General features: G+C 44.6%; 2 protein-coding genes across 3 annotated transcripts in view; one reads left to right on the top strand and one right to left on the bottom strand.

The window, feature by feature from the left end:
- The first annotated feature begins 9,768 nt into the window (after nt 1-9,768).
- id2a (inhibitor of DNA binding 2a) lies at nt 9,769-11,567 on the top strand. Its single transcript, XM_053844420.1, has 3 exons — nt 9,769-10,152; nt 10,243-10,303; nt 10,889-11,567. The coding sequence occupies exons 1-2, from the start codon at nt 9,835-9,837 to the stop codon at nt 10,297-10,299; spliced, it is 375 nt and encodes a 124-aa protein (XP_053700395.1). The 5' UTR covers nt 9,769-9,834; the 3' UTR covers nt 10,300-10,303; nt 10,889-11,567.
- kidins220a (kinase D-interacting substrate 220a) overlaps nt 11,195-19,551 on the bottom strand; it is a 41,823-nt gene continuing 33,466 nt past the window's right edge. Inside the window, exons 27-32 of one of the 2 annotated variants that reach the window (XM_053844418.1) lie at nt 19,393-19,425; nt 17,972-18,088; nt 17,751-17,849; nt 16,303-16,515; nt 14,827-15,048; nt 11,195-14,139 (exon numbers count right to left, since the gene is read on the bottom strand). In XM_053844418.1, the coding sequence (XP_053700393.1) occupies nt 13,330-14,139; nt 14,827-15,048; nt 16,303-16,515; nt 17,751-17,849; nt 17,972-18,088; nt 19,393-19,425 (1,494 nt within the window). In that variant the 3' untranslated portion in view covers nt 11,195-13,329. The remainder of the gene's footprint in view (nt 14,140-14,826; nt 15,049-16,302; nt 16,516-17,750; nt 17,850-17,971; nt 18,089-19,392; nt 19,426-19,551) is intronic. The other variant, XM_053844419.1, reaches the window with a different exon arrangement.

Here is a 19,551-nt window from a genome sequence, read left to right as displayed (position 1 = left end):
GTCAACATCGCCGCGTCCAAAGCTCCATAAAGGACAGGCCTTTTTCACTTCCTCACACTGAAACAGGGTGCAAAGATCCCACCATCTGCAGGCTCCCCGTGTGTCTGAATGCATGTGCTGGTCTGTGGGTGTGTGTTGATGCTTGCACGCTGTCTTCTTGGTTAAAGCTGTTAAATATTTCATAGAGACTTTCACAAAAAAAAAAAAAAAAAGTGACAAGTCTGTAGATTCGCTGGCCACTTACAATGATATTACTGATGAGAGGAAGGAGATTTTCTCCAAACATTCCCCAGAATTTGAGCAAGACTCATTCAAATGTGGCTCCTTGGGCGTTGAGGGAAACGAACGCCGTTGTTTTAATGCGTCGTCTAATTCCATTTATATGGATAAAACCCTTTCACAAATAGATTACCTGCTACATACGATCCACTCTTTCACTGTGAAATGGTGGCACGGCGCCACGTCCTCCCACTGCTTCTTACTCCATTAAAATACAGATGAGAGCGTTTTACAGCCCGGGCCAACAGCAACGCCTCCCAGCTAATCCACCAACAAACACAAACATCAGATGAATTATCTGTAATGGAGAGGACTCTGTTCTGGCACGGCTGGCGGAGAAACGCAACAAAACATGAGTTTATTTTGGTTAATATTTGGATTTCTGTTGATTCTGCCTTTCATGTACGTAATGAGCTGACAAATATAGATCCCGCGGAGCTGCTTCACCAAGAGGCTGCCTCTGCACGTAGGTGAGCTTCCAGCTGCTCTTTTCAGCGCTTCCCAGCTCGAAAATGAGCTCCCCGACAAATCTAAGAACAGTTTGTCAACTTTCACAAACGCACTTGAAACAGAACCCGCCATCCATCTCTACATGGCTAGAAGCACTCTCGACAGTTTCGCTGGCGCCGAAGCCAAACAAACAATGCCGCTCTGACAAGCGAGTCTCTCCCGTGTCGGAATCTCATCTACTTAAAGTGCCATTTATTCAGCGCACATTCTTTTAATGCGGATTCTTGGCAACGGCGCATGAAATCCAACACCTTAATTCCATTAGTCTGTTACTCCAATAACTCCCAATAATGTCACGCTAACTGCGATGCATACACAGCCGGCTGAAGTGCCGAAACCGTGCTGCTCCCTCTGGGGCGTAGTTAATAATGCTAATAGACCTTTAAGGTTGATTCATTCCTCTGACACGAACGGCCACGCTGACCCAAGTTTGGCCGAGCCAGCGCGGAAGATTGCCGTGCCAAGGAATTAGCAACTAGTGGCAAAATGAAAGAACATTTTATGGATTTAATGGAATTACATTACAGCGGTTTGTGAAGCAAATGAGCGGTGATATTCCCTCACTCAATTTGATAGCAAACCAAACATTCTCCGCTAATTCTGTCGAACTGAGTCGACTTAAATGAGAAGCAGCTTTTGTTGATACAGGGCCCTTTCAACGTGTCTGAATTTGAATTTTTCTCATGTTGTTTAGAGCAGAAATGTGCTTCTCGATCATATAAAAACGTGTTCGATAGAGGTACTGCAATGAAAGCTACTCGCCCCAAAACAGATAAGTCGCTATTTCATTCATTGCTTCAAGGAAACTGGTCATCGTACGTTCATCCTTTCATCTTTCACTCCTCCTGCAAAGAAACCATCCTTTATAGCATTCTTTATAAGCAATGCTCCGATCGTGATCAGGCGATTTCAGCGGGACCGGTCAAAGCCGGTCACTACATGTCATTGCTGCTCCTCCCTATTGGCTGCTCACTCAGCGGCAGCATGTCTGCTGTGAAGGTCCTTTCAATCTGTCATGTAACGTTCAGCACATGCATGAGAAAACACACGATTTAAAGCACCAGCACTTGACTAAACGCGGAGGGTTTTCCAGGCTCATGAAAGTGAGGCCGCTGGTTCCTTAGCAGCTGTTAGCGCAGCTCACACTTTGCAACACCCGCTTAGCAACACCTGCTGGTCCAAGCCTGACATTGGCAACGCTGGATCCGTCGCTGTTTTGAGGTCCGGTGCAGCGTTCGTCAGCCACCCGAATCTGAAACTGCTGACAACACCCGGGGTGGAAACTTTCATAAATGTAGTGCTCTCTGTCTCACAGTCCCACTACAAGCGACCAGTATGGAAATATTTCAAAGTCTCAAGAGACTCACCAAACTTCCACGACTCACATCAAATTAAAGGTTTTTCAGTTGGTTCTTTTGACAGAATAGTTGCTGCATTCTGCAAGGTTTTTCTATTTTTTGCCTTCTTGAAGAGGTGTATTAAAACATGTCTGAATTAAAATGATTGAATGGTTCATGTTTTCACATCATTTTTATTCCAAATTCATTGTCAATCCATGTGATCAGTATCGGTATCGGTGATCGGCAGCAGAAATTATAAAAACTAGCAGCTTCATTTAGGTGCACAAGTCAAGCTACAGAATGAAAAAGCCTACAGTATCACTGATTCAGATTTCATCACTTGTTGATGCCTTTCTTACATGTTCAAATGAAGCGACTGCCAATAAAAGATAAACATTTTCAACGAAACAAGGCCACAAAATACGCCTGAGGTTTGTCTTCAGATAGAGGATAAAGATAAAAGGAGTTTAGAGCTAGAAAACATTGGCGTTTTCTTAAGCAGAAGTCATTTTAGAATAGCTAAGTTGTGCTCCCCAGTTTGAGAAGAGGAAAAACACACTAAGATGAGTGAAAACAGGGTCACAGAGACGATAGCAAGAAAGACCGGCGCCATGCCGTGAGGACAATGGGAACGCTAAGACAAAGGGAAAGTAATAGGAATATTAAGAGCTGAAAGAGAAAGGCATGTGAAAGTGTGCGCTGCGAGGTCTGATCCCGCATGAGCCGATGAGATGGGTGAGGAGGGATGAGAGATAAGAGCTGAAGAGGATTAGGGCCGTGAGAACCTTTGTTGTTGTGATCAGTTAAAAGCACTAGCTCGCCACCTGACCGCTTCGACGTGCTGACGGCGGCAAATCTGCAGAGCGCCGACTCCTTCAGCGGCCTGAGCTCTGGTGTCTTAGTCATTACTATTGTACCTATTACTTTGCTACTATGGAAAGACGGAAGAGTGGCTTCACCAGGAGTGAGCGTGGTTTAGACCACCATATCAAACAGCAGCATTCAAAGACAGAATGGAACGGGCAGTGACTTGGGGTGTCAGATGGTCACGTGACAAATGGTGCCAGAAGTGGGATGGGGTGACAAGGCTATCGGAAGCAGACCCATTGTGTTTTCAGGGACGAAGGACCAACAGGAAAAACCACAGCTCTGTTCTAGGGAACCGAGTACGACAGAGACATGCGGCTAGTGTATTCATTGAGAAGGCAAGCTGAGAGAGGACGTTAGAATTACTCAGCGTTATCGCCTCCAGCGTTCACCACTCCGACTCAGCAGAGTCGATCTGTTGTAAAATGAGACTCAATGTCCGCGCTCCCTCACCGTCAGTTGGTCAAGGGAGACTCTCCCTCATAAAAGGTGGAGCGTTATGGAGGACCGCCAAAAATCCGACACCCCCACTTCGGTAAAATGTATTGCTTTCAAACATTCAACCTGTAGTCGTAGTACTACCGATACGCGAAGTTTTATTGATGATATTGTTTGGCCAGAGAACCTTCTACGTAAATGTCCCAAACTGTCTCCGAAATGACTGCAGTTGTGCAGGGCCGCGTGACATCAGCACACAAGTTTCCAGGACAGTATTTGCTGCCATATAATATCAGCTCCATAACACGTAAAATCACATTACAGCAAGGATTATTTTCCTTCATCTAACAACAGTGTGATGCTAGCAGGACACCGATTACATAAGCCGCCGTCCACTATAGGCTCAGTGTGGGTTTACAGCCAGCTCACCGTTATTATAGCGAATAAAAACAGCGCCGTTAATGACTCAGCAAAGGTTGCGCCACTGAACTTTTTTTATGCTTCGGCCATCTGAGGTTTCCCTGCTACATGCGCAGCGTTCCCGCAACAGTTCACGCATCAGTCACAGTAAATGAGAGAGAGCAAGCTAATTGTTTCCGACACACAACTCGATCCACTTTTTAGGATGCCGACTCGCGGTGAACGTCGTTTTTCACACTCAACACTTCCCAGATAGTAGAAAGCCGCTTGGCAGGCCGGGTGTAAATCTCCTGGCAGGAGGAAGCCTCCGATAAAGAAAATGCTTATACGACGTGACAAATTGAGACACAAAGGCTATTGTAACACAATCATTATTTGAATGCGACTATCGAAACTCACAGAATCTGCATCCGAGTAAAGCACGGCATTGTTCAAGCATAGAAGGAATTTTCACGTTACGTTTTATTTTACGTTTTATCACAGAAAACACATGAGAGTTTACAGATTTCTATCATTAACTCGCTCTTGCCACTTGGTTATAAATAGCTGAAGATTGAGTAAGAGTGAGAAGACTGCGGTCAAAGTGTTTGGAGTAATAAGGAAGTGGACTGTAACAAGGACATGCAGCAGAAGGAAACAGACATGGCGCTCGCTTGTTTTCACTTCCTGATCAGGTCGGACACTGAGACGGCCCCCTGAAGTCCGTCTTGGGTCGTAAAAGCAAGTATGTGGACGACAGGGGATGAGGTTCGCGCTGATCGTGAGAAGGCAGTTCTGTTCAACTGTCAAATGAGGGCTGGCAAACAATCCATCTGGAGCTCTGCATCAAGAACACAGCTGTATTTTCTGTGTCATTTAAAGAGGCTCAATACATCTTAAACACTTTTACACTTTGTTTTGTTGTATCATTCGATGAACAAAACACATGAATTACTCATCCTTCTAAACATCGTGACATACTGTATCTATTCACGTTCTTCCCGTTTTTCCCTTCCATTATTGCGAAACACATGGGGATGTTTGGTTCACTTTATTTTGGTCCACTTTTAAAAGTTAATGGGAATAAATACATTTTTATGTACAGCTTGGATTATTAAAGTCTGACTCCAGAAAGATTGACCTCATCATGTGAGACTTTTTACCAGCCAGTGCAACAGCACATTGGTTATCCATACTGGTAAAGTAAATTACACTGGTGTAGTATTAGGTCAACAAATTGATTTTAGAAGGGACATTTTTAGTCCTGCGAAAGGTCAACATGTCTTTCAGTTAGCTCCTTGCAATTGGAGCCAATTGTGTGGCATCGAATTCCGCTTTCATTTTACATTTATATCCCCATCATCCTGAGATGAACCTGATAATTCAGTGGACACGGTTCTTTCTTTTGTCCTCCTCATTCATTGGTTGCCATCGTTTTAGAAATAAAAGCAAAGACTCCTGCAACATAACTCAATGACTGTCCATTCATTCATATACGCTTCTTTCATTTTTCTACAACTGTAAAAATGGAAATTTTAAAGCCATAAAAGTGTTTATTAGAGGTGGGATTTTGTGATTCATTAATTACAACAAAAATTTGCGAAAATATTTGAGCATTTAATTGTTTTAATTTAATTTAATTGAATAGTGTGCTCTCCAAACAACAGGGAGCCTTTGTAAGTGCAGGAGTTCCTGGCAGCTAGGATGAGAACAACAACAACAAACATGGAGGAATCCCTGAACCAAAGCAAACAAAAGCATCTGTTTGCTTTGGTTCAGGGAGGTTTTTCACGACACGAGTTAGTTTAAATAATATATATATAAAAACTTGAATATGGCCACCATCGTGATTTATTGTCAAACTGATGCAAAATAAACTATATTTTGTTGTTTAAATGTATGTATGGGTCCATCATTTGATTCAGTAATATACCAAATTCATTCAAATCTTCTTGTGGCAAATATTCTTACACCATTAAACCGAGAGTAATTGACATTAATTCATCACAAATTCTGTAATGAACTAGATTAGTTTTTTTTTAATGGAATCCCACCACTTGTATTTATTCATGCAGTCTCTTGCAGCATTAAAGTGAAAAGTGATAGCTGTAAATAGCTGTTGGTAAAATGAAAAATACAAGCTTAGTATGGGAAAAAGGTTCAAGGAAGTGTAGTGCTTCAATAAAAATGTGTTAAAATTGAGTTTAATATGTATTTACAGTTTGGTTTATTAAAAGAGCAAAGTTATTTGTATTGAAAAATATATTGAATCAGTGTTACACCAGGAGCACAATACAATTTCACAATGATCCGGAGAGGTCTGTCTGAAGCCAGGCGAACGACGGCACTATGTATTATTAAGAGCACACTTTCTTTACACAGCTAATCTGTAAATCCTTGTCAGCTCAAGTTCTACGAGCCCAAAAGCCATCACAGTATCATTACCCTGTTTTGGCTCTCAGGCCTGTTCTCAATTCCTCTTGGATTAGAGGAACCTGACAACCTGCACTCTGGGATTGAAACAAGCGGCGGAATGACTTAAGAAGTTGATTCCTCATTTTGAGTGACAAATGCGAAGCGGCTGACACGGATGAAGCCGCCGCACCAACTTCCCGCACGGGAGGCTGAAGTACAAAACAGCAGCGTCCTGCTCTGTGTGCGATGGCGGCGATAGGCAGACATCTGATGACGGCGGCCCCGGATTGCTGCAGTGACAGCTGTGTCGCAGTGATAGGTGGGCGACACAGCAATGTGAACGTGTGATGGGATGCCAATAGGCAATATTGCCCAAAAGTTATAGCGCAGCCAACTTTTCCACGCTGCCAACTGTTCTTCCCCGTCGCCAAGCGATCCGAGCGCTTCAACTGGATGCAAAATGAGGAGGGAGTCTGACTGAGGTGGGACAGCGATCTGCTGAAAGTGTTTAAGTCACAAAACTAACTTTTGCAGACAGGTACACAGCACCGGCCGCAAACATGCCAAGTTATTTGGTGCAGAGACGGGGTGTGGACAACCGTCCTCTGAATCAACAGGGTGCTGATGACTGGAACTTAGAGAGACTCCAGCAAACAGAGTGCAGTATGAACTCAGAAACAGCCAATGGCACAGCAGCAGACAGTGCTAACAGGGAAATAGTACACAACTATCTAACACTTATTTACACTCTGAATGTGAGTTCTTTCAAACCCGATATTGATACCTACAAACACCTCTTTCATAACAACAAAATTAATGGAAGGGTAAGTGACCAACCCTTCGAAAGTCTGAAATTTTATCTTATAATACTAAAAAAATTCAACTGAAATCCATTGATGACTTTTCAAGTTAGTTTGTTAACAGGCAGATAAATGCAGACAGAGGTCAAAAGTGGGCTTTCTAACCGGGCAAAGTATATGAAATATTGGATATGAAAAGAAGATATAAAAGATCTTACATGTATTCTATAAAGTTGTATGAGAAAATAATAGTGCTATTAGATTTCACAGATCAATCTGGATTGAGTGTTTGAGGTCAAAAAGGACACACCTTTGAGTAAACAAAAGACAAAAGGTTATTGGTATTTGACCAGCCCGAACCTCTCTCACACAGCGAGGACTGTGTGAGAGAGGAATTGTCCCCGAAGAGCTATCATTTTCACGTTGAGGAAAAGTGTTAATTTCCTCCTCGATGCGTCGTGTCAGAACCCTGAAGCAGCCCTTGACTTAGTAAAAAAACAGACGGTGAACCACACCACCTACGATGGCCCACAATGCGTCAACAGCCAATGCACTTTGACACCCTTCTATCGAGCTCGGACTTTTGGACGTCCATCGCTCTACAGGAAACTGTTGACATTCTAAACACACAAAAAAAAAAAAAAGTCACCTGAAATAATCGATGGGTGACAAGAGAAATAAGGCATCTGTCGATAATCCGGAAACATTTAAGAGCTTAATGTAGTTGCGCAGGCGGGCAATTTGTCGACTGCTGTGGCGAGTTGGACACCAACTTCAGACATTATCTCCCATCTGTTCGGCCATTAGATGATTCATTTTTCACCGTTTATTGAATGATAAAATGTAGGTGTTCATCAGCCAGTGCGTCCTCACAAGACTCAAATAACAGAGCTCCGAACGTGAAGAAGATTCAGAGTCACCTCTTCGCCTCGGTTCAGACTCTTAAAAATAATTCAGTCCAAAACAAGACAGTTTATCTCACTCTTTAGCATCAACAGTGTCGTGCTTCAAGGTTCAAATATAACGGAAACATCACTCTTCAGTCGAAGCCAAGCGTTTTATACTGTAACTTTTCTCCATCTTCGCGTCTCCTCCGCAGCACTGAACGCCTCCCATGTTCGTTTGAACACAACTTTATTTAAAACTCAAACTTTATTTATGGTGTGTCTTGCCTATTTTCCCATTTCTTTTCGAATATGAAAAATGAATAATATTATGTTATCATTATCTGATTTATATATTTTGATTTATTTTGTTGAACTGATGTGACTTATTCAAAATGCATGAATAAAATTATATTTTACCAGAAAACAAATACGTTTTAAGCTTTTAAACAGCTTTCATTGAATGCTTATTTGTATGTTGGTTTTGGAAAAGGAACTGCGGCTACATTAATAAATAACTTAATTGTAATTTTTTCTCAGTCATTTGTTTTGTTGTTGAATTAATTTATGTGTAAAACGGAATTAAATTCACCTTTGCCAAGTCATTTTACCAATTCTACCGACAATTTCCTTCATTCATCGTAGCTTTGAATGCAGCATTGTGGAGAATTGTAAACGTAAAAGTACAATAAGACTCGGAACTCAGTTGTGAAACGTATCGGGCTGAGTCAAAGTATTGACTCAACCACATTCCACAGCGCCCGGAGCGAGATCAAGCCCGCCCGTGACGTCATCCCGGACTGGAGTCGCGCGGAGCCTAAACGTCCGCTGGCACCTGAACGCCACCTGCACCGGCGGGTCGATCAGCTGAGAGACTCCCGTCTCCATGGAAACGGACACCGCGGCGCCGCGAGGCCGGGCTCGAGGGCTGCTGTGAATCGCGTGACGTCAGCACGTCGGCGCCGGAGAGTCTGCTCGAGCGAGGCAGCGACGGCGGAGGTGGAGCGCGCGAGCGCGCGCATCCATCACCCACCTGACACGCTTTGTTTATCATACACATCGCCGTGGGAAAGAGGGAAGAGCAGCCGCTCCAGATGTGGCCGGAGACGGCGGCGGCGTCTCGCTCACACCGAAGACATTTCTCCTTAAAAAGCATGAAGAGGATGAGCTGAGTCGGGTTCCTCTGGCAGCACTTGTTATTGGCTGCTTCAAACACCTCAAACTCGCTCGTTTAAATCAAACGCAATCCGCTTTAAACACCCATTTAATTAAAAAAAAAAAGAAAATATAATGGTGGTTAAAGGTGAAAAGGACTAAACCCCGGGGGGAAAACGACAAATAGATGTGAAAATACTATTATATTATTAAATAAAATCAGCGTTTTCGACTTAAAAACCAAGTGAAAAACACTGAAAATAAAATAAAAATAAGGCTCGCATAAGAGTTGATAAAGTCTGGATTTGTTTATAGGGAAAAAGCAAATGCTTGGTGTGTTATTAAATACGGCGTATAGTGGGGGTTCACCGCAGGATTCTGGGGCGAGCGACAGCCGTGCGATTCATTAATTTTCTTGATCACAAACAGGTAAGGGCTTAATTTTCCAAATTGCCCACCGGAGCTGCTGAAGCGCCTTCTGGGCTCCGCCCCCTTAGTCCGTCGCTACTGGCAACGCGGGGGGGAAGCGGGAGGGCCTGCGGCGGAGTAGCCAATGGCAGCGCCGGAGCGCTCTGAGCGACACTTTGACTCTGACCAATCGCCGCGTTAGTCCCGCCCCGGCTGCTCGCTCCAGTCCGCCGCTTATAAAAGGCGCGGTGACAGCGCCGTAATCCAGTCTGACCGCAGCTCGTCTGGCGCATTCAGGGGGAGAAAAAAAAAAGAAAAGCGAAGCGAAGAAGGAGAAAAATGAAAGCAATAAGCCCCGTGCGGTCCTTCCGGAAGAGCAGCGCGAGTTTCTCGGAGCAAACGCTGGGGATCTCGCGGAGCAAGACCCCGGTGGACGACCCGCTCAGCCTGCTGTACAACATGAACGACTGCTACTCCAAGCTGAAGGAGCTGGTGCCCAGCATCCCGCAGAACAAGAGCGTCAGCAAGATGGAGATCCTGCAGCATGTCATCGACTACATCCTGGACCTGCAGATCGCGCTGGACTCCAGCCTGCACCACCCGTCCCGGACCCCACTCACCGCCCTCAACACAGACATCAGCATCCTGTCATTACAGGTAACGCCGCCCATCTCCTCCATTATTCAATTTCTAAAGAGAAAACAACCTTCCAAAGTGGCGTGAACATTCGCTCGTGTTTGTTTTCAGTCTCCGGAGTTGCCCTCAGAGCTGCTGACAGATGACAGCCGGACTCTGCATCGTTAAAGCGGTGAGTCTCTCCAGCACCTCCTGTTTCCCAGTCTGCTCGAATCCTGCTCTCCATTTGTCCACAAGAAGAAGAAAAAAAATCCTCCTCTAAAAGGCGCAATATGTTTGGGTTTTTTTCCCCCGTTGCGCTCCGGCGCGGTGCGTCACGACCGACCGGACAGATCGGCTCGGAAATAACAGCGCGATCCGGGCTCTAAAGTCGCAGATCGACGCGCGTCCATAAGTGTGATATTACAGCCTCTTGTGTGCGTAATGAATGGCATCTGCAACAGGGAAATAATGGCTGTTTGGATGACTGCTACTACCATGTCTGCACATAATTGGTACAAGAAGTGGGAAGGCGCCAGCTGAGCGGCAATTACGCTGATTCTTCCCCAGATTGTAGGCTCAACTTGCGCGAGGAGACGCGTGTGTGTGTGTGTGAGTGTGTGTGTGTGTGTACATCTGGAGCGCAGGGTTTGCTCAGCATTGGGAGTGTTTGGTTAAATGTTAAAAACTGCGGCTTCCTCTCTGGCGCCAGTCTGTCCGGATCTCTGCCCTGTTTGCATTTTCTAAACACGCCTCTCTTTCTCTCAATCCTTTGCAGGTGTTTGGTCAAGACGCAAAAAACACACACTCACAGACAGATTGGACCAGAGGACTTTACACCCCTCTTCAACCTCTGTCCCACACCAAGCCTGGATTCTTTTTTTTTTTTTTTTTTTTTTTCCTTCCTCCTCCTCTGCTGAAGCTGAAAACCAAGAGCTTTATTTTGGGACAATCTTATGTGACTTATGTGTTTGGACTTTATTATTTAACTTTATTTTTTATTTGAGTCCTTTCTGGAAATGGAAGGCGCGTTATATTCCCAAAAAGTTGGGAGGGAAAAAAAAAACGAGATTATTGTCACGAGGATTATTTGCCGACCCCGGTTTGACCCCAGTTGTTGTCCTTCCTTGTTGAAGTCTTCGCTTTTTTTGCGGAGGTGACTAGAACTTGGTTAGTTACTGTACATAAATAATAAAACAAAAACAAAAAAAACAAACAAAAAAAAAGTTTAGTCTCGTCTTGTCAGAAGTGTTGGCACATGAAGGACTGGACTTTGTTTTGAACAAGAAGTGAAAAAGAATGGAATCTTGTGAACTCTTTGAGCGGAGTTTATCTTGTATAGTTGCAGGAATTTGACACTTCTGCAAAAGTCTAATGTTGTACTTAATTATGCTGAAACTTTTTATAAAAGTAATGTAAATCGTACCTTTTTATACAAAAATAAATGGGGAAAAACACACTTGAATCTTTCATTTGAGGATGTTTTCTATACATGACTCACTGCTGTACTGTGTGGTTCCACCGGTTCATTGAAAGGCATGTGGGTCACTTGTATTGGACCTACGTGAGGTGACCAAAGGGCCTTGACCTGAGAGGAGACCTGCACTAATGCTGTTAGACTGGACTTTCAATTGTAAACTACACAGGGTCAAAGGCCATCTATGAGTCATTCAGGTCTCCGACATGCCTTTCCCCAACCACTCAAAATGTTCTGTTTGTCAAGTTATTTATCTTCCCCCGAAGTCACCTGTATTTAGCCTTAAGATGTTTAAAAGATCGTTGTGGACTAAAATAACCCGAGGACACGCAGTTGCATAAGTTTGTTTAAGACGGTGTAACGTTGACTTCCTTGCTTGCAATGTACAGTAAATGAGATTAGGAGCCGAGCGTCACAACCTGACCCTGTTAAAGAAATAATAAATAGAACCAAGCTCTTTTTAAAAGCATTATTTCACTCATATTGACACAGAAATAGGCAGCAACTCTTTAAAATAAAAGCGACTATAAAGAATCTAAAATAGTACGTTATAAGAATTATTATTCAAGTGACCTAATAATTTAGGAATTTACAATTCCTCGAATATTTCCTTTAAATTCCATCACCTCTGATGTCACCCACTCCAAGCCGGATTCCCAGGCTTGAACCGCAAGTCTGTGGAAAGAGCGCCATCTATCGGCCGACAGGCCTCAAGCGCTCGGCGCCAGTGTCGGAGCGCTCATGAAAGAACAAAGGCAGAAAGGTAATTCGAAGGGTCAGCACAGGTCAATATTTATTCATTCACAAACAACATTTAACGGAAGAAAAAAGTGCATGCAGCCACTACCTTGACAACACAGGCTTCTGTTCATCTAACATTTTCTTTTCCATGTAATATTTAGTCTCTTAAACATGCTTGTGTCACACGAAACAGACAGCACTATCATGTATTTCCATTCTTTGTAAATATTTCTTCAATTAATAAACATCAAAGGAGCGCTGTGGCGGGCCTGAATTATTTCCAGAAATTTAGCGTCGGGATTATATTTCTGTCGCTTTCACCGAACTACCTTTTTCACATCAACTCACAAACATCAATATTGAAATAGATTAAGCACGGATTTGTGTTCGGAATTTAAAATTTGAGTTTGAGCTTTAATTTTCAAGCGTCAGGAGAACTAAACCTACAACCAGACGGCTTCCAACTTCACCACCATCACGACATCAAAGTTACAGATCATCACACATCACACTGCACGATAATATGATGAATATTACTTTAGCCATCAACCTGGTTGATGATATACTAGGGTTATTTAAGTCACTTTCTTGAGTCACTACACGTAAGGATCCATGCCAACACCACAACACAACACATCGAAGTTCTACATCCATGCACTAGTTGGAGCGGCTCGAACCCTGGGCCTGTTCCGTTTGTCTAGAACTGGATCAAAGGCATTTTCCATAATGAGTGAGAACAGTCGTCTTTGAACAGCTGGTGACAGCATTTGTCTGCGTCACAGTTCAGGGACTGACATTTCCTGTTGCCTGAATTAAAAACCATGTCTGTGATTGCAAATGTCGCAGAATGAGACGCTGCTGAGGCGAGTCGCTCCGTCACACATTAAGAATAACAATTTTTGGAAGTTTTTCATTTAATGAGCTGTTGACGTCGAGCGCGGCCCAGGGTTCCGAGGCGCTCCAGGGACGACGGCAACACCAGACCCTTCGTGGACGGCTCTTCAGAGGACGCTCTCCCGCTCGTCCCCCAGGCTGATGGTGCGCAGGTTCTGGTTGTGGTGCACGGTGGCGGTGGTGGTGCTGCTGCTGCTGCCGGGCGTGATGATGAGAGCAGAGGGGACGGCGGCGGTGCCGGTCTCCAGGACGGCAGCCGGCGACTTGTGGCTGTTGTTGGCGTTGGAGTTGGTGCCGGCGTCGTCGGCGTTGTCGTTGAAGATGTTGCGGTTGAGGTTGCCGGGCGGCCAGGCTTCGTCCGGGCTGCTGGCCATCAGGCTGACCTCCGACGGAGCTTCTGAGCAGATGGACATGCGAGCCACCGTCATGTCCTGGAGGCCGCTCAGACTGGTGGGGAGGAGGCCTCTCTTCTTCACCAGGCCGTCCAGCTCCAGCTCCATGAACGTGGGCTTCCCTGGCTCCTTGGCTGCTTCTGCTTCTCCCTCCGCCTCCTCCAGAGAACGGTCCGAGGCGCTGTCGCTGGAGCGCATCCCTGAATCGGAAGAGTCCTTCTGATCCTGCGTCTCCGCCGCCACGCCAGGCTTGCTGCAGGACGGCGCCCGCTCCTCGGTCTGAAGGAGCGGTGTGGTGTTGTCGGCTTCTTCCGGGCTGGAATCTTCGTCGTTGGACAGCTTCTGGTAGCACATTTTCCTGGAGCCCAGAATCCTGGAGGAGGTACTGTGGTCCAGCTTCTCGTCCTCCTCACTGATGGGGTCGAGGAGCTGGGCGTCGCTCCCGGAGGGGAAATCTGTGGCATCACTCTTGGAGCCTCTCTTGGTGAAGGACTTGCGGCTGTCTTGGTCAGAGCCATCCCTGGCCTGCAGGGTGAGAGCAGCAGTCACACACACAGCCTGCTCTACGTTTGGAGGCCCCTGAAGAGGCTCGCTGCCTCTGACCGCGCAGCCAAGAGAAACAAGGAAGCAATGATCTTTCCCACCAGATGAAGACACACATCGACCTTGAGGCTGCTGCGTCCATGTGTTGAACCGTGAAAAAGCAATTATCAAACCAGCGATAAGAGCTTTTCATTTTAAAGTAAAATCCAATAAATCTAATTGCCTCTACAGAATACAGATGGAAGTGAAATCTAACCAAACTACTGACTCGAATTTTGCTTCGTATCTTGGTATCCAGATTTTCTACTGGGATTCAAGCTTTTTCTTAAAACAAAAACATTCCAGTGAGACACTGGGATGCATTCACTCACCTTGAAATTGGTCAGAAAACGGTGTATTCTTTGAAGTATCCCGTTGAAATATATGGCGTTTAAACTCAACAACAGCTTATGGTCTTTGTTGTTCTTTGGGGGCCAATACTGACCTTCTCACAGCACCTACATTTGAAGTGTTTGCTGACTTGTAGTGTAACAGTCTGAAGTAAACACTTGAAATCATAAAGCTAAATCCATAATGTTTTCCACATCATACTGCAGAAAAGCTTTGACTCAGAAGATGATCAATGCAGTGTCAGTGTCAGTGTCAGTGTACTTGTGATGGTCCACCCACCCCTTTGTCATCCGAGCCGGCGGACTGGAGGAACTGTCCCGGGTGGGGCTGCACGGGCCGGTCCCCGCCGCTGCCGGACATGTCCAGCTGGGCCATCTGAGCGATGTACTCCCTGTAGGCGTCGCGGTACTCCGCTTGCTGCTTGTCCGTCAGCTTGCAGATGTCGTTGGAGGATTCCTGGGAGTTGAGGCTGGACATGCTGCAGGTGCGGAGATTCACCACCTGACATGACCACACAGACAGAATTTACCTTAAATTCTGGACAGTCGAGTGCCCCTCCCACTACATTTAAGAAGGAAAATAGTCGCGGGTGCAGTGGTGCTGTCTGCGCCGTAGAAAGGCTTAAAAATGCATGAGGATCGAATCTAAACCAGTTTGAAAAACGGGCTCCAGCATGGAGACTGACTCATGAAAGAAACTGGGCAATGTTCTGAACTGGAATCATCAACTCCTCACATCTTTTATTGACATTAACGTGCGAAGAACGCGCTGTTTTCGCCAAAGTTCCGCCACCAAGCCAGTCTGAGCAGCTGCTACTCATCTCTGGTCCTACAGGTGGATCAGCTCTGTGGGCGGAGCTGAGGAAACGCAGGCGAAAACGACACATTTTGAGCACTTTGACATCAATAAAACAACTGTGAAGAGGCACCGTGACGCTCTATAGTCAATCCATTAAAAATTATCTACGTCGCTGTATAAGCTGCAGGGTTCAAACCACGAGGAAAAAGTTGTAGTTGTAGTTTGAAGTAAATGGCACTGAAGTAAATGACTCTAAATATGGCAGCTGATTAACAGTACTTATTAGTACATAATAAAGGAAACGATTTTCAGCATATAATTCAGCACAGCGTCATCTCCACCCTCTGTAACGTCCAGACAATACAGTAGTATAACAGAGTCAGTCGACTGATCCCAGGGGAGTCGGAGCAGTTTTTGCTGGGGTGGTACTGTGGGCTACTGCAGTCTGGGATAGGTTGAAGAAAAGCGGGTCTCCAAAGCTCTGAAAATGTTCCTGGCAGTGCACGACGGCCAACTTTTAGTCTGAATTCGAAACAGATCACTAAGTGAGATCATATAAAACAGAAATGGCGCCAGCTGTCGACGTGTGAGAGTTTGCTCATGTCTCTGAGAGTTCGCAAATTGGGAATGAGGAAGAGGTGAAAATAACAAACAGGGGGCCCCACTGACACCTTTGCTGCAGCGTGTTTGTGTGCGTTTCAACTCGAGCTTCCTCTGCTGTGTCCTTTTTTTTTTCTCAGGCTCAAAAAAAAAAAACCCACATGAATGTGATAACGCTGAGCTCACCAGCACATTGGCTGAACATGTGCTCACTGCACAGGACATGTGGTTACGAGACAGTTCTGGAGATGTGCGCGCACTTGGTGTCAAACTAAATTTTGGCAACTTTACGCCAAATAAGCGATCACACACAGGCGCTGACGGAGTCTGTGCTGTCTTCACAGCGAATAAACTGACCGGCCAGTGGGAGCTGTTGCTGGGCCTCGGCGGCTCCTCCAGTCCAACGCCGCTCAGCTCCTCGAAACTGAGATTGAGGCCGAAGGGTTCATGCGGCGCCACGCCGGAGCGCCTCCTGCTGTCCATGGGCTGGATGCTGCTCCCCTGCTCACTCGGCGCTCTGGACTCATCCTGAAGCAGAGCCTGGCTCTCAGCGTGTCTTTGCTCCATCACCTGTGAACACGACACCTTCTCATTCCTTCCACAAACCGTCTGTTACCATAAAAAGGTCAACTCTGACAGTAGTGACTGAAGCACCCAGTTATCACCAAACGCTCCTCGACTTTCCCACTGTCATCCACAGCAACATCAATCCCCCTTTTCTGGGTTCCGTATCGAGACGTTGACCACATCTGTTAGTGATTTCGGGTCGGCTCAGCCGACTGGACTTTTGGCAGACTTGCTCACGCATTTCTCATAATTCAGATTATAATAACTCCTTCCTGATATTTCCTCGCAGCACAAGATGTCAAATTACAAGACGCAGTTACGCATCTTTTTTTGGGGGGTGGAATAAAGAGGGGCTGACATCTACGGACAAGGGAGCCCAGAGTCTGCGATGAATCAAGAGCATGAGCTCTTATCTGCTATCATTCATATCAGAGCACACGCTTGGATGGAAGAAATTCTTGTTTTCACTGCCGTCTATGACCCATGAAGTAAAGACTATTTATTTTCCATAACAGCTTTGCTGTTATTTTACAGGTTTAAGTCTCAAAAACAACCCATTTAAAACAGGAAATCTTACACTACAGTCATTGGGTGAATCATTTTCCTCTGCTACCTTCACATCCTTGAAACAACCTGTGTTTGACGCTCAGAAAGACAATAGAGATAGTCACTCAGAGTGGCTCTGCTGTGGGCACCTTATCGTTCAACAGAGATGGAAATACTTCCCACATAAACAGACACCGGTGCATCATCTGAAACTGGCTTCTATTCAGACACTGATTATCTTACTTCTGCACCTGCTGGTCGTGAAGTTGATGAGGCTTCGTGATACAGCGTCCTTATTTCCAAAGCCCACTAGATGGCAATGTCTGCTCTAAAAAAACTGACATTATTATAAAACCTAGAGCGCCATCTACTGCCACTTGTCACTACCAGCTGAGCTCAAGTTCCACATGAGAAACCACATGTAAGACAAACGTGTTCTGGAGTGTATTCAGACAAAGTAGAGAAAGCAATATCATTCTCTCTATAGTCTATAATCTGAAGTGAATTTCTTTAAAGAGCAGCTGTGGTTTAGGTTATTTTGTGTGAAGAAAGACATACAAAATAAAATAGTGGATGCAAATCTGACATTTGGTGATAAGAGAATAAAAGTGTGGTTATATTTTGTGGTACAAAAAACACAATTTTCAAACAGAATTAAATGAGGTTCCAAATGAATTGGTCTGTAGCCTCACCATCCCCCTGAAGAGCTGCCAGTCCCCAAAGTTCATTTCCATCTCTTTCTTCAGCTCGTCCAGGTTGCACTGAGACAGCACTCGGCCGTTGATGTTCGCCTGCATTGAACGAGGAATCAAGATTTATGATCTGGATGTTGTTTTTTTTGTTGTTGTTGTGGAATCTGACATGAGGCTGTGTTGTTATTATACACAGGGTTGAGCTAGAGTGACAGTCAAACCTTCTTGATGGTGGCGGTGTACTGAGGCAGCATGTTGTGGTCGATTCCATCCATCTGCTTGAGGCGCTCACACACCGTGTCTGTGGTCATGGAGCTGAGCAGAGCAGCGCCAAACGCCTAGAAACATGTTTACAACATGAGCTACAGTGCACGTCCGAAGAGCATCTTGAGGTCACCGCAGCAAAACTGTTAGGCCACACAGATTCGCAAGCCGCCAAACACACAACGCTTCCTCTTGTTGCGTTAGCAATTCTATTTGTTTGACGCAAAGCAGAAAGCTACAAGGCTTCAGAGCTAAACACCTCTTTGCTTTCTAGACTTCCTCAAAACATTTCACTTTCCGTCCGTCCGTCACTCCCTTCCTTTCACATTCCTTGCTTCTTATCCCGCTGCACTGACCTCAAACCCACTGCTCTACCCCTAAAACGACTTTGGAAAAAAAGAAAAACCCCACTGCTGCTTTTGTTCAGCTGCACTGGAATAAGCAGCTTAGACGAAACAATAAACATTTTAAGAAGAGATTACGAAGAGGGCTGCACAATATGTTATAAATGTGTCATTATTGGGATTCAAAGAAGTCAAATGTCTGCACGGAAATTTATGTTGACGAAATTCACCGGAGAAATATTGTTTTTTTAAAGGCAAAGTTAATATTTTTGGACCAAAGAATTATAATTACTATCATCTTTTTTTTTTTTTATTACTTTCAATTAAATGATAATTCATAAAAGAATACTTGATACTACGAGGATATAATATGAGGGCTTATTCCAGCCACAGTTTTTTAATTCATTTATTATTTATTAAAAACATATAGATAGATGTGTATTTTTGCTTTGCTTTTCACACATACAACAACAGATTTTAGTTGTTTTCAAGCTGATAAAATGAATCAATCCTGGCTGAAACATGTGTTATTCCATGTTTTTAGTTTAACATTAAACCTATGCAATTTAGACAAATGTCGCTTCTATTATTTAATTTTTTTTAAAGCCGTTCTCCACCACATTTATTCCTCAAACCGCCATGAAATTAATTCAAATTTAATTCATAAACATCCATGGTGATTTCACTGTAATGGATTTGTGGCCTTATTTAGTTAACTTGGTTGATTAAATTTACAATTTTGTCAACACTGATTTTCATCAAAACAACATTCCATCCAGCGTAACACAGCCTTCTGGACATCAGCCTAGTTCAAGGTGTGTCCCTTTTCATTTTGTGCAGCCCAGCTTCAGTAGCTAGTCAAACGCTAGACGCTAGAAGGAGCTACATTAGTGCACTACACTCTACCTACAGGCTAATATCTGCTACTACTGCATGCATTGTGATGTACTGCAGTGTTAGTGAGAGGACAGAGGGAGATAAGGGGGGGGATAGAGTGGTTGGATGCAAGCAGACCATTGAAGCCACGGCAGTACCTTCTTAAATTTGTAAGATAGCGCCTTCAAATGCTTGACGGGGAGACAAAAAGAGCAGACGGACGAAAGAAAATCAGACCAAAAATAGACATAAAGAGTGATAGCCAGAACTGTACCTGTGGGAAAACAAAGGGGCGGCAAATAATAAGACGGATTTAC

The sequence above is a fragment of the Synchiropus splendidus genome, chromosome 16 (genome assembly GCF_027744825.2).
Source record: "Synchiropus splendidus isolate RoL2022-P1 chromosome 16, RoL_Sspl_1.0, whole genome shotgun sequence".
NCBI lineage: Eukaryota > Metazoa > Chordata > Actinopteri > Syngnathiformes > Callionymidae > Synchiropus > Synchiropus splendidus.
The sequence above is the reverse complement of the archived record's forward strand: the minus strand, read 5'-3'. Positions and strand labels throughout refer to the sequence as shown.